The sequence below is a fragment of the Rhagoletis pomonella genome, unplaced genomic scaffold, assembly GCF_013731165.1.
Source record: "Rhagoletis pomonella isolate Grant_MI unplaced genomic scaffold, Rhpom_1.0 Rhpom_scaffold_00005, whole genome shotgun sequence".
NCBI lineage: Eukaryota > Metazoa > Arthropoda > Insecta > Diptera > Tephritidae > Rhagoletis > Rhagoletis pomonella.
The window spans coordinates 30,435,807-30,448,776 of NW_023458559.1; the positions used below are offsets into that span (position 1 = coordinate 30,435,807).

At 40.5% G+C, this 12,970-nt stretch overlaps 3 protein-coding genes across 3 annotated transcripts in view; all 3 read right to left on the minus strand.

Annotated features, from left to right (window-relative positions):
• Positions 1-12,970, minus strand: part of LOC118740064 — an 806,655-nt gene that overhangs the window by 259,466 nt on the left and 534,219 nt on the right. The window lies entirely within an intron of this gene.
• LOC118738828 (caprin homolog) lies at positions 653-7,541 on the minus strand. Its single transcript, XM_036469831.1, has 5 exons — positions 7,038-7,541; positions 4,601-4,783; positions 4,370-4,536; positions 1,869-4,309; positions 653-1,813 (listed from the first exon to the last, which is right to left on the minus strand). Exons 1-5 carry the CDS (start codon positions 7,350-7,352, stop codon positions 1,437-1,439), a joined length of 3,483 nt encoding a protein of 1,160 aa, XP_036325724.1. The 5' UTR covers positions 7,353-7,541; the 3' UTR covers positions 653-1,436.
• The window catches only part of LOC118738831 (echinoderm microtubule-associated protein-like CG42247), a 34,266-nt gene continuing 32,135 nt past the window's right edge, over positions 10,840-12,970 (minus strand). Inside the window, exons 8-10 of the mRNA XM_036469834.1 lie at positions 12,505-12,925; positions 12,027-12,423; positions 10,840-11,939 (exon numbers count right to left, since the gene is read on the minus strand). Coding sequence (XP_036325727.1) covers positions 11,786-11,939; positions 12,027-12,423; positions 12,505-12,925 — 972 coding nt within the window. The 3' untranslated portion in view covers positions 10,840-11,785. The remainder of the gene's footprint in view (positions 11,940-12,026; positions 12,424-12,504; positions 12,926-12,970) is intronic.

Here is a 12,970-nt window from a genome sequence, read left to right on the forward strand (position 1 = left end):
CCCGCACCACAGTCCAACATCGCTCTGGATATCGCAGCAGGCTAAACTCGTACCTGAGCAGAGTGAACGAAGATGTGAAAAAAGATGTGCCCAACCAGAGCATGGCATGCGGAGAGCCGACGCATGACTCACGGCACCTCTTCGCATGCCGTGTGGAAGTCGTGCACTTCCTGGGCCTCCTCTTAGCTGAACCAGACGACTCGAGCGGAGTTCAGTAGCCGCTACAACAACAACCTTTCCACCATGACCCCACCCACACCACGTTGTGAAATAATAAACTTGAGATTTTTTTGTAATTTTTGTTTGTGGTTTCTTTCTCTTTTTTTAATATAAGTAATATTTTTGTATGATTTATTTGTTGTTGTTTTTTATCAATTAATTTTAATAATAATAATAGTAATAATAATTATTATAATAGGTAGGCGTATAATTACTTTCCGTTTTGCTCTTCACTTCACGTTGAAATACTAAACAAAATATGTTTTATCAGCTGAAGGCAACTACTAACGACACAGATCATTTTTTATTCATTGTTTATCAAATTTAGCACGCTTAAAGCCGCTATAGCTTATATTTTCATTTTGCCATAATAGCAGATTTCTAAACACGACTAAATATTTAAAATATCTTTGAAAAATTTTGGTACGTTTTCCTTTTTAGCTTTTTGTTTTGTACAGAAGCGCTTTCAACTCGGTTGCACGGCTACTCCCCTACGGCTACTTTTGTTGTTTGTGTTTTTATAGTTGCTGCCAACCATGCATTTATGGTGTTATCGTGTTTCAATATGCTTTTTATACTGTTGTTTTTTGTGTCGTTTAGTTGTTTCGGTTGCGCTTCATTCTTGGATTTCTTTTTTTCTTTCCGGCTTACATGATGAAAGAGCAGTTACATACATTTATAATATTAATTAGAAAAAATGAACATAAATAAGTATTTCTGTAATTGAAATTAGCATAAAGTTTCTTTGCATTTCTTTAAATATAATATTCTTTTTCTCTTCCGCATTTTGCTTTCATTTGTTCCCCCATTTTTTTTTTGTTTTACTTTAAAGTTTTCTTTATGAAATTAAACATTAACACCCACGCGTATATGTTTACATTTCATTGTTGCCGTTTCGCTTGCTTTTTTTGTGGTTGCCGCTGCTGCTGTTGCTACTACTATGGTACTGCAGCTTTGACTTTCGCCACACTACTAATTAAAGGTTAAATGTATTCTTTTCTTTTTCTTTTTTCAGTTTCTATATGTAAGTGTATGTGTATATGTTTGTGGTTGCTGTTTTCTTTTTTCATATATGTATGTATATATTTACGATTCTTAAGAGGTTCATATCAATCTGCCTTCTGCTTCAAACGCTTCAATCCTGCAATTCATCACACATTATTTTCAGTTTGCTTCTAACCTGTATTTATGTGTTTCATTTTCTCATTCTCTGCGGTTCAGTTTTTATTATCCAAGCCCATCGGCATACGCTGCGATGAGCGGTTCATGTATGAGCTGGATGATGTGTTGGTCTGGCCGCCACCGCTATTGCGCCCACCAAGCGTGCGTGGAGGTGGCGCATTGCCGCGTCCGTTACCGCCACCGCCACTGCCTGTGCGCGGTCCGCGGTAGCTGCCTGAATCGTAGCGCGCGCCGGAATCTTTCGTGTACACATTGCCGCCACCGCCGCCACCGTTCTGGTAGTACGATCCACCCGATGAGTTATCGTTGTTGCGGAAGTACATGCCACCGCGTCCACCACCGTTCGGCTGCGAGTTGTTGTAGTTACCGCGACCACGTCGACGCTGGAACTGGCGACCATTGTTGTAGTGTGCTACAAATGGAATGGTTTGTAAGAAAATATAACTATATAAAAAATCATTACTAACCTCCATCCTGTTGTTGATTCGAGTTCCAGTGATTGGAGTCATGTGTGTTGGCATTTGACTGAGTACCGCCGCTATCAGCATAACCGCCACCACCACCCACGTTGGTGCCGCCTCCACTGCTACCGCCGCCACTATTGTTGCTCGATGTCCACTCAATTTTGCGCACAATGGGTGGGGTATTGTCGCTGTTTGCACTTGGCGTTGATGGGTTACTAAGCGCATTCATCTCGGTGCTCCACTTCGTAGGAGGCTCCAGCACGCTGACCGGCCCACCGCCACTTCCGCTGCTGCTACTGCTATTGGCAGCGGCAACGTTAACATTAACGACGCTAGTGCGTGACTTCAATGCATTTGCAAGCGCAGCAGATGCGGCTGCGTTTGTAACGACACTGCTATTGATGTTGGCTGAACGCACATCGGCATTTGCTTTCGACATGGCGTCCCATTCGTTGACCACCACTGACTCACCAGCATTGAACTTGTTATGTGCGCCAATATCTTCAGTTACTTTCTTCTCCTCAGCGGCTGCAGCTGCAGCAGCGGCGGCAGCAGCAGCACTCGCTTTTGCTACGACAGCCAATTGCTGTTGCATTTGCTGCTCGTAAGTCAAGCTCACCACATTATTATCGAAACCCAGAAAACCGGCAGCGGTAGCTGCAGACACATCCGATACCCGTACCTCGCCAGGTTGCATACCCAATGACGGCTGTGGCTGTTGTATTTGCTGTACTTGTGGCGGTTGCTGGAGCTGTTGGTTTATATTTTGTGGAGGTATACGCGCTTGCGGCGCCGCCAAGCGTGCCATTATCATCATAGGTGGCTGGTGCTGTGGCTGTTCGTTGATCAACAACTGTTGCTGATGTGCTGCAATGGCTTCCTGAGGCGGCAAACCCGGACCACCGATAGGTGAGAACAATTGTGGAAGTTTCTGCTGTTGTTGCTGTTGCTGCTGCTGATGTTGTTGTTGCTGTTGCTGCTGTTGGAACATTGGGCTAGGTGTGCTACTCACCAGTGTCGGAGTGTTGCTGTTGTTAGCGCTGGTTGATACTACTACGCTTGCCGGCGGTTGCATGGGTGGGAATGACTGATTTGTAAATGTTTGCGTCGGAATCGCTTGTTGCTGTTGAGACGGCTGTGGTGGTTGATGTTGTTGTTGGTGCTGCTGCTGCTGTTGCTGTAAGATCTGCTGTTGTTGATGTAAGTGGTGTTGCTGGCTCTTGTGGAGCTCTGCCGCTTGCAGCTCGCTTCCGTGGCTCAATAAATTTTGTTGTTGCAACTGTTGTTGAGCCTGTGAAACATTCTCGTGTGGAATGGGTTGCTGTTGTTGCTGCTGCTGATGCGTTTGTTGTTGTGCCGACGGTTGCTGTTGTTCAAATACGACACTACCAATAGGCGCATTTCCAGCTATTTCGGGCGAATCCAGTTCGCTCTCCTGCAAAAAGTAGAAGCTGCCATTGCCGATTATCTCGGCTACTGGACGCATCTGCTGCTGTATAAATTGTTGCCGGTTATGCGGGAACAAACCCTGTTCTACAGCGCGTACCGTTGTGGGTGTGAAATGTCCTGGTGGTTGTTGTGGTGTGCCATGGATTGGAATCGCGCCTTGTGGCAATTGTACGCCCCCCGCTGGCGTAGCTGGGCTGGTCATCATTTGTCGCTGCTGCGGTGGTGGCGCTTGAGCAACGGGCACCATTTGTGGCGCCACTTGAGGCACGCCTATGATGCTGCCGGGCGGCACCTGTTGCAACTGAGGTGGAGCTGCCTGCATTTGTTGTGCAGCAAACATTGCTAAATGCACTGGTGCCGCACCGCCCGCTTGTAATGGTGCCTGAAAGCTTGCCACTGTCCCAGCAACAGCGTTTGGTGGTTGCATTACTGCTGCATTGGTTTGTTGTTGTGGTTGTGGTAAACCAGTTTGAACCTGCTGTTGTACATCAAGGTGCTCCTTGACTGTTTGCTGTGGTACCATTTGCGGTGGCAAGAGTTGCTGTTGTTGTGGCTGCTGTTGCAAGTCATTGGCGACACTAGCATGCAGTGGTAATCCACCTGCATCTTCGCCGCCTACACTAGTTGCTGTATTCTGCTCATCTAACTCTTCATCCACATCCTCAGATGAAACGTTCAATTTGTCCATTCCCTCCTCTAAGGTTTCTTCTTCCACAGTAACAGTCTCTTCGCCTTCAATAACTTCACCAAACTCCTCCCCCTCCTCCTTGCTCTCAACTTCGGGTTCGGGAGTGACCAGATAGACTTTATCCAAATAACCAGACTCTTGAATTTGATTGAAAATGCGTCGTAGTTGATCATACGTAATATTATCAGCATACGTCTTCGGGCGTCCGTCAATAGTCATTGAAAAAAGTTCGGCCGCTTTTTGTGCGGCAGTAAGAAATGGTACATCTTCTGCAGACTCAGGACGAGTCGTTTGCACATCAATGCAACTGCAAATGAATTTAATATGTAATTTTAATGAAGAAATCTTTTTTAATTGAAAAACTAACTATTTCTCCAAAATATTCATGTCGGCAGTTTCCAATTTTAGAGCGCCATTTTCGCCGTTTTCGAAATCAGCTCGAATTGAGTCATCGGTGAAACAATTTAGAATATTTTGAATAACTAAAACTTCACGTATTTTGGCAGTCTCCGCAAGTGCACGGGCAATAACATCCTACACAATGAAATGAAGCAGAATACGTATTAACAATAATAATGTATGAAGCTACTACAAATACCTTGCGTGCTTGTTTCCTTTGCTCTTTTTCAGACTCCTTCACAAACTGCCACATTTGCTTGGATAGCTCCCGAGCAAATTCCAGGGTTGCAATAACAGCATCATACTTAGCTACTGCAGCCTTTTGGTCAGCGCTCAGTTCCTTGCCAGATGCTTGGATGGTGCGATATGATTCCAACTTAGTCTGTCAAAAGAAATAATACATGAGGTTATATCTCGCAATTATTGCTTTTCTTAGAGTGCTGCATGGAGTCAGTTTTCAATCCAGATGTTAACTTTTTGTGTACACAATTAAATCTAAATTAAGTAATTTTAAAGCAATGTCGAGATTTAAAGATTCTAGGTACTTCTCGTACTATCAAAGCACATCCCCAGAGACCTGCAGCGTGCGTAGATAAGACAGCTGACCTTAGTCGATTTCGATCGATATATACATACGTACGTTGCGTTCCAGATGCTTCATGATTTGCAGGTTTTTACAGGAAGACGTTCCAGGTGACCACCTTCCATAGCCGCTACAACAACAACAACAACCACCTTCCATAAGGTTTATTAATGGAGAAAACAGCTGTTCCTGCAAATCCTGTAAAACCTGCAAATCGTGAAGAATCTGCATTTTCGCCAATTCTCGCCTTTGTTGTTTATGTGACCTGCTGTTTTCAGCGGCAACACTAAAACTTTAAGAGCGAAATCATGGGAACCGATGACCAGAGGCCTTGGACGGTCAAAAAACATAAAAGCAAAATTTCCTAGAGCATGCCAATTTTGTGATTTAAATGTTCTTCCATTTCAGTTACACAAATTTCTACAGGTCCATTTTATTAAAAATGCATTCCATAAAAACATAAATTAATAACAGCTTCTATATTGCTTATTCATACATATTCTGTATCGCCAAAGTGTGTCACACTACCTACATACTAGGCGGATCGGAAACTCGGCCTTTCCGACTACCTAGACCCTTAGATAATAAACAATAAACGAGCGGATTGGAAACTAGGCCTTTCCAACCGTCAACCGTCACGAAAGCGCGACTGGGTGGATCACAAACTCGGCCTTTCTGACCACCCAGGAGATATCAATAAATGGAGTAACCCAAAAAGAATAGCGCGGATTGGAAACTCGGCCTTTCCCACCGTCTACATAACTTCCAGGAAATTGCATGCGTTTATATTGACAGAAAATAATTGCAGTGATAAAGAAATAATGTTATTTAAAAATTTCTGTAGAGCATTTAACATTTTGTATTTTGTATTTAATATTTAATATTTACATTTTAAATCTAAAATCTAATTATAAGAATGTTAAATCTTTGTTGCAATATAAGTCTAACAGACTGTAAAAAATAAATAAATAAATAAAAAAAAAAACATATTTCGGCATTTATTGCTCACCGGCAAAAGATAAATTCTTTGTTGACGAAATTGCATTGATTTGTCATAAACAAATAGAGCAAAAGACAACACCAAAATCTAGCAAACTTTAATTTTATGCGATCATGCGAAGGCGGTAAACCAGCCAAGATGAAAAAATTTGTATGTTGCTTATTACGAATGCTATGGAATACGAAAACCAATCTTTCTGAAAACAACAAAACAAAAATGCTGCGGAGGCGAAAAACAAAAGCGACTAAAATAAAGAGGGCCAACCGAAATGGAATAAAGTAACAAAAGGGAGAAGGATACAAATAGAAGGCCAAGCGAAAAACGTGGAAAATAGCGAAGATGAAATATCGAAATTCGAACAGTAGCACATGGAGTTCCCGTATTCCCGTTCTAGTGCTGCCACATCACATAAGCCGCCAAGAAAATGCGTCGCCGACGATACTTGAATAAAACCTGTTGTTTCCTATTATCCACCGACGCAAATTTTTTACAAAGTATGCGTCATACAGGCATTTAACACCGTATAACATGCGTCGTTGGTTACATGTTTTTCGTGGTACCAACGTTCGCTTCCCCGTAGAGATGGCAACCGTGTCAAGTGGTCTTGTAATTTGTTGCTGCGACATCTGCTTTTGGTACAAATCGCCGTAACAAAGATGGCGTCGCGTGAATAAATCAGCGAAATGCACCGAATAAAACCGAAATTGCACGAACACAAACTTTTTGTTCAATTTAAAGAAAATGGAGGCGATGCTAAAAATGCGTTTGAGCTTAATGGATATATGCGACAAAATCGACCAGGATTTAATGTACTGCTAACACTTTAGCAGGGGCTTGATTAATTCTATAAGCGTTTTACACTTCTAGCCCAAGCATTTTTATCCAAAGTAAAATTTTGCGGCCGGTCTGGCCAAGTCTGCCGCATTCTCCCAGACGTATAACACTTCAATCAATGCCTATTAAAACGGCTTATTTGTAAATCTATACCCAGCTTCTATATTTGAATATAATCGACCTAGAAATCCATCCACCAAAGGCTTGTATTGCACTCACCTTGCGCTTCTCCAAATTGCGTATTTTATGGTCAATTGTAGTGATAGTTTGCTTCATTGGAATATTCGTTTCCAGCACAGGATTCATAGTAGGAGCTCCCTTCGCATTGTTACTGTTCGAAGTAACGGAGCCCTCAGTAGTATTGTTGGTATTATTGCTAGTGGCATTATTTTCAGTAATAGCGTTGGCGTTAATCACATCTTGCGACTTTTTGGTGGCTCCGCCACCAGCACCACCACCGCTATTACAACCACTAGTACCATGCACAGAGCCTATGGAGGCTTGTTTCTCCAGTTTGTTTGAAGCAGAAGGCATACTCCACTGATTAAACCGAATCGGGAATGAAGCGCAGCGCGTTTTAAGCGATTGTATGAGGACGTCAATTGTGTGTGTCAAAAAAATTGCACCAAATACAAATAAGAGATAGAGCCCGCAGCAAGAACTAAACCACACAACGACTAAAAAGATGACCACGGCGAAGAAAAATCACGAATTTCGTCCAAGCGAACTTTCCGAAAATTAAGCACAAAGAAAAACGTAAAAATTGCAATCACATATGAAATTGCTTGGGTGTGAAGGACTAGCAATAGTATACTCTCCAAGAGTTTGTTCCTTTTGCACACCAGCGCAAACTTCGAAAAATCATACAAAGATGCCAATGTTTGGTAATAATTTTTGGAAATTTAATTGAATACATTTTTTATTCTATTTTTGTAAAATTTTTAATTCGGTGTTGTTAAATTTGTGATTTTTTTAGAGTAAGTGCTTTTTGTAAAACGCGGATAAATTAATATTGTAACAGCGCCCTCTAGGTGTGAAAGAGTTGCCGTGGCAGCATTTTAGTAGTAACATGCAGAAGCCTGGTTTACAAGGAGAGCAAGTTAAATTTTATTTTCTTTCCTTCCCTGTTTAACATTTATTTTGCCGATTTTCCTCCGCCAATCAGGGGAGTTTCGATTAATTCATGCGCCGATGACTGTTCAATAACCATTCAAAATATCCCGATATTTATATTTAAAACTTTGCAAAATCGTTATTGTTTGCTTTTCCCGATCCAGAATATTAGTTAAATTTAAATTTCTATTTTTCATAATATGACCGAAAAATAAAAATCTTAAATAGCTATAAAAAATTGTTCGGAAAAATATATATCCAAAAATAACGACTAGTTTTGATGAGAAAAATAAAAATCATAAAATAACGGTTAAATTTTATAAGAAAACCAATTTACATTATAACCGTTACAGTCCTTGTATGAATATGCTCTGCACACTGATAAATAGCTCCCTTAAACAGTTCTCTAAGGAATATAACCAACAAATTTCGGCCGGAAGATCCGTGGCCAGCCATTTGGACGAAAGAAATGAGGAAATAAAAGAAAATTCATTTTTATTATAAATCATCTTAATATCCTAGGTATTGTGGTCGATAGTCTCCTTTCTTTCCCGGCTCAAGTGACAACAGTAGGCGAGAAAATTCGCATCCGACACCGCCTAGAGAAAAGTCAAAAATACTATTCTTGCCACTGACTAAGCTATCGGTTGCTCTGCAGCAAACCAGCATGAGCCGGGGCGCCAAGTTCTTCAGGCGAGTCAAACCACAGCTATCCGCACCGCCACTGGGTTCCTCAGTTTTGGATCACACGATGAAGCGTAGTCTACAATCCAACCACCCCAATTGTAACTTGAACTGCACAGAGTAACACCATCTGAGTATGTAAGGAGGCAGCTCAGCCACTTGTAGAGAGAAAATTGAAGAGGTGTGTACCGCGACCTAGTGTATCTATTGTGTCCTCCACTCATCACAACACATACTTACTCCAGGAACTCCAGAAGAGCCTTTGGAGGTAAGGAGGGTATTTCTCTCTTTCTGGTCACATTGAGCCTGTGCTGTTCATTTACCGCCTTGCTAAGGCAGATTAGATCAACAGTAGCCCAACTCGAGTCCGGCTTATGCAGCAGGCTAAGTAGGTCCCTACAAAGCCATATTAGAACTTAGACATCGCTGAAACCCGCCCAACACCTAAAAATAGCCTACACAAGGCTGCCCCCCTGTGTATCTGCCCAATCTAACATCAGATGAGCTCTGTAGCTAACCAAGGGGGACTGTGCACTCTTTGGACTTCGGCTGGAGGAGTCAGAAGGGGGTGGATGTATAATAATAATAATAACATTTTGACGCTTACACTTTTCCTACGTGTTTGGCCGAGCTCCTCTTCCAGTTTGTGGTGTGCGTCTTGATGCTGTTATCACAAATGCATGTACAGAGAGTTTTACGCCGCCTCCGAGAGGCAAATGGATTTTATGAGACTTTTTCATGGCAGAAATACACTCGGGGGTTTGCCATTGCCTGCCGATGGATGGCAGCTATTAGAAAAAGAAGACCTCATTATGAAATAAAAACTCAGTATTTAATACTTCTGCGAATTTTTACATTTTATTTGTATTTCTCATTATTTTTATATGTTATAGTAATTTTTAAAAAATGCGCCATGTAATGTGCAATTGCGGTTGTACCTATTTTAATTTAACCTATAACAAATGAAATGGCATTTGTATTTGATTAAAAAAAAAAAAACAATTTTTGTTTCTTGTATAAATTTTAAATTTTGTTAAATAAAGAAAATAAATACTATAGGATGAAATGAAATTGAATTCAATTTAGTAAAATAAAAAAGTATCATAAATTAAAAAAAAAACATAAAATATGTACGAACAAAAATATATATATGTACATTTAGAACGAATGTTGAATAAAATCACAATATTGCAAATTGTTCATAGTATGTGTGTATGTATGTGTGAATGTATTCTATTGATTTCTCATGAATATTATTATGGGTTTCTTTCAACTATGAAGTTTTTATATTATTTGCTATTTACTTAAAAAGTTTAAGTAATAGTATCCACCAGTGGCTTAAGTCTGTTACAGAAATAGGAAAGTGATAACATGCGGACATGTTGAGAAGGAAGATAGAGTAGGAAAGGGGGCAGCTCTGCAACTAAAGATAAAATAAATAAGTATAAAATGTGAAAAAACCATTGAAAGATGAAAAAAATAATTGACTTATAAATGGATAAGTTGGAAGATTTTCGTAAACAGGAAGCGGTGTATGGAAGTTCACAAATTTTTTCTCAAATACTTGGAAGCTTTTGTTATATAAGTTATTACGGAAGATATCTTGGCAACAATCTCATTTAAATTTTTGTGGCGTTTTCTATGCAACCACGTAACCAAATTTATAAAAAATCAAATAGATTTCAAATGCTTAATTCATCTGTTCGAAATTCTATAATTTAAAATCGATGCGATTTGCAGGTTTTGCAGAAAAGTGTAGAAAAAATTAAATATCGTAAATGGACTAATGTACTGCCCATTCAGTAATTTCATGACAAATATTCAAATCCAGCTTAAAATCGCATATTATAATTTGTTTGTTAAAAATAATTAGAAAATTCCCTGAAATATGAACATGTCTCGAAAACCTCGAAATTTTTCCGTTAAAACAGCGCAGAAAAATCGTTCGTAACACCCGATTTACATGATTCAAGTACTTGAAAGCAATTCTTGCTCATTCTCTTTTATGTTTTCTATTTGCTTTTATACGTTTCAATTCTGTTGAATTCAAGTTTTTGGTTCTTTAAATGGGAAGCAACGAAAATGCCAAAAGCAAAGCAAGAAAGTTGAAACGACTTGACGGTACAGACGCATGTGTACTCGTCCCTTTTCTTCTTACCCCCTCTCTTCCACATGCGAGCAGAATTGAATTCAATACTTGAACTGTGTAAAAGCAGTCTAAGTTTCAGCGTTGTGGTTTCATCAATTAATTCATAACTTTTTAATTTTTTCACTTTTTCGCGGCATTTTGAAGCTTGCTTTTATATGTACTACAGCTGATACGAAGTATTACACAAAGAAACTTTGCCCGAACTGTTAAGTTTTTGAATTACGCAATTGTCTACTGGACTACAGAGATGATGCACTACCAAAAACAGCCTTAAAAAATTCGAGGTTTACGAGCTTTCCACTTTTCGCGTTTAAAGGAATCCCCAAATTTAAAATCTACTTAATTTTGTATAAATGTAAATTTTAAATACTAGGTTCCCATATTGATTGCAAAAAAATTTTGCTCACTTTCACAACAGTAGCTCTTGCTTTATTTTTTACATCACTAACGTGTTCCATATCATCAACTGTGCTGCCAAGTATTTCACAAACAGATGGCGCTTTAACTTAACGGAAGCGGCAATACGACAAATATTTCCGAGGCATTCAATGTTTCATATTCTGTTTAACCTAATTAGCAATTTTGTGTGCTAGATATATCTTTCATATTTCGGTAATATGTAAATTTCGTTTACAATTTTCACTAATTTCAATAAACTTCTAACAAAAGTATTTAATTTAGTTGATATGCAAAATTTTCGTGTAAAGGTGGAAGGAGCTGCGTCCACAGCAAAAAAGGCACTTCGTTCAAACACCAACACCAGGAACGGCGAATTAATGTAAATGACAGCAACAACAATTGCGGCGTCAGGCGAGCATCAATCTATAATACTCTTTGTGATGCATAGATTTGCTCAGCGAAAACCGCCGATATCAAAAACAACAATTTACTGATATTCAATAGAGTCGCTGTCCAATATTGTCGATGACTTATTCGACGATCGCCGGCGCGTCCAATAGTCGGTGTAGCCGCGTGCTTCATCATACTGTTGGACAGTAGTACGCCACGGTGGCCATTGCAGCTATTCCTCAACCAAATCCCACACCATCAGCGAGGCGTCTGTGCCGCCCACTGTCACCACAGTATGATCGCCATAGAGAAAACGCGCACATGCCAACATGCCGGAATAGACTTTCGCTTCATGAAATTCGGCGCGTGGACTGATGCAGGGATATCTGTGGAGTTATGAGAAATGTTAAGAATTCAGTTCTATCGGTGCTAAAAAATTAATTAATTTCTAATATGCAATGCTGGGTACTTGCCTGAAAACACGCAAGTAGCCATCGGCGTCGCCGGATACTAGCATATCTTGCGCTGATGAACGGCTGCAGGTGGCAATAATTGTGTTGTTGTTGTTGTAGTAACGATTACTCCACATTCCTGCAACCAGAAAGCCAACCGTGCAGTTGCTAGTCAACCATTTGACATCTTTCATGGCGATGGGGCTACGCTCGGGCGATAGTGATTTAGCATCCCAGAAGAGTAGATCAAAGTCTATGGTAACAGTTTGCACGAAATTGCCATCCATGCTCCAGTCCAGATGTGTCAGTGGCTGTGAGCCACGTATTTTGTTCACCTTTTTGTAAGAGAAACCATCGCGCGACACGCGAAACAAGTAGATGCTGCCGTTTTGAGAGCCCATGGCTATCATGTCGCCAACTAAATAGAGGGTAACATACGTATATAGGATGTTTCAGTTTAAAATATCCTTTTTACATATATATAACGGTTTACACTAACCTTGATTGTAGGCCACACAGTTCAGCGGTGAACCGCAGACACGCAACGTCAACATAACCGAACCGTTTTCACAATTGATGACAAGCAAGTGACCCTCAGTGCTGCCAGCAGCCAGGGCAGTGCCAAATGGATGAAAAGCTAATGAAACGCATTCATAACCAGTTTGTATAGTCCAAATCAACTTGTTCTTGCGCCATAGCGCTATATGTTTGTCATGACCGGCAGTGGCAAACACCTCATCTTCGGGATGAGCAGCCAAACCCCATAATTGACGACCGTGACCAAAAACAACTTGTGTGAAACGACGCTGTAGTGAACCCTCTAAAATGTTATTACGTGTAGTGCCCACATAAATATTGCCATCATTGCGTCCGGGACGCTGTGGATAAATGGTGCGTACGCCGCCAGCGGCCTCTGGAAGCTGTACATCAAAGACATTAATAGAAAGAAATACTAAGGTAAACAA

Coding starts and splice junctions, on each gene's coding strand:
- LOC118738828 (XM_036469831.1), bottom strand. CDS start 7,352: ATGCCTTCTGCTTCAAACAAACTGGAGAAACAAGCCTCCATAGGCTCT. Junction 4,784..7,037: donor GCAATTTGGAGAAGCGCAAG/GTGAGTGCAATA, acceptor TTCTTTTGACAG/ACTAAGTTGGAATCATATCG. Junction 4,537..4,600: donor AAAGGAAACAAGCACGCAAG/GTATTTGTAGTA, acceptor TTCATTGTGTAG/GATGTTATTGCCCGTGCACT.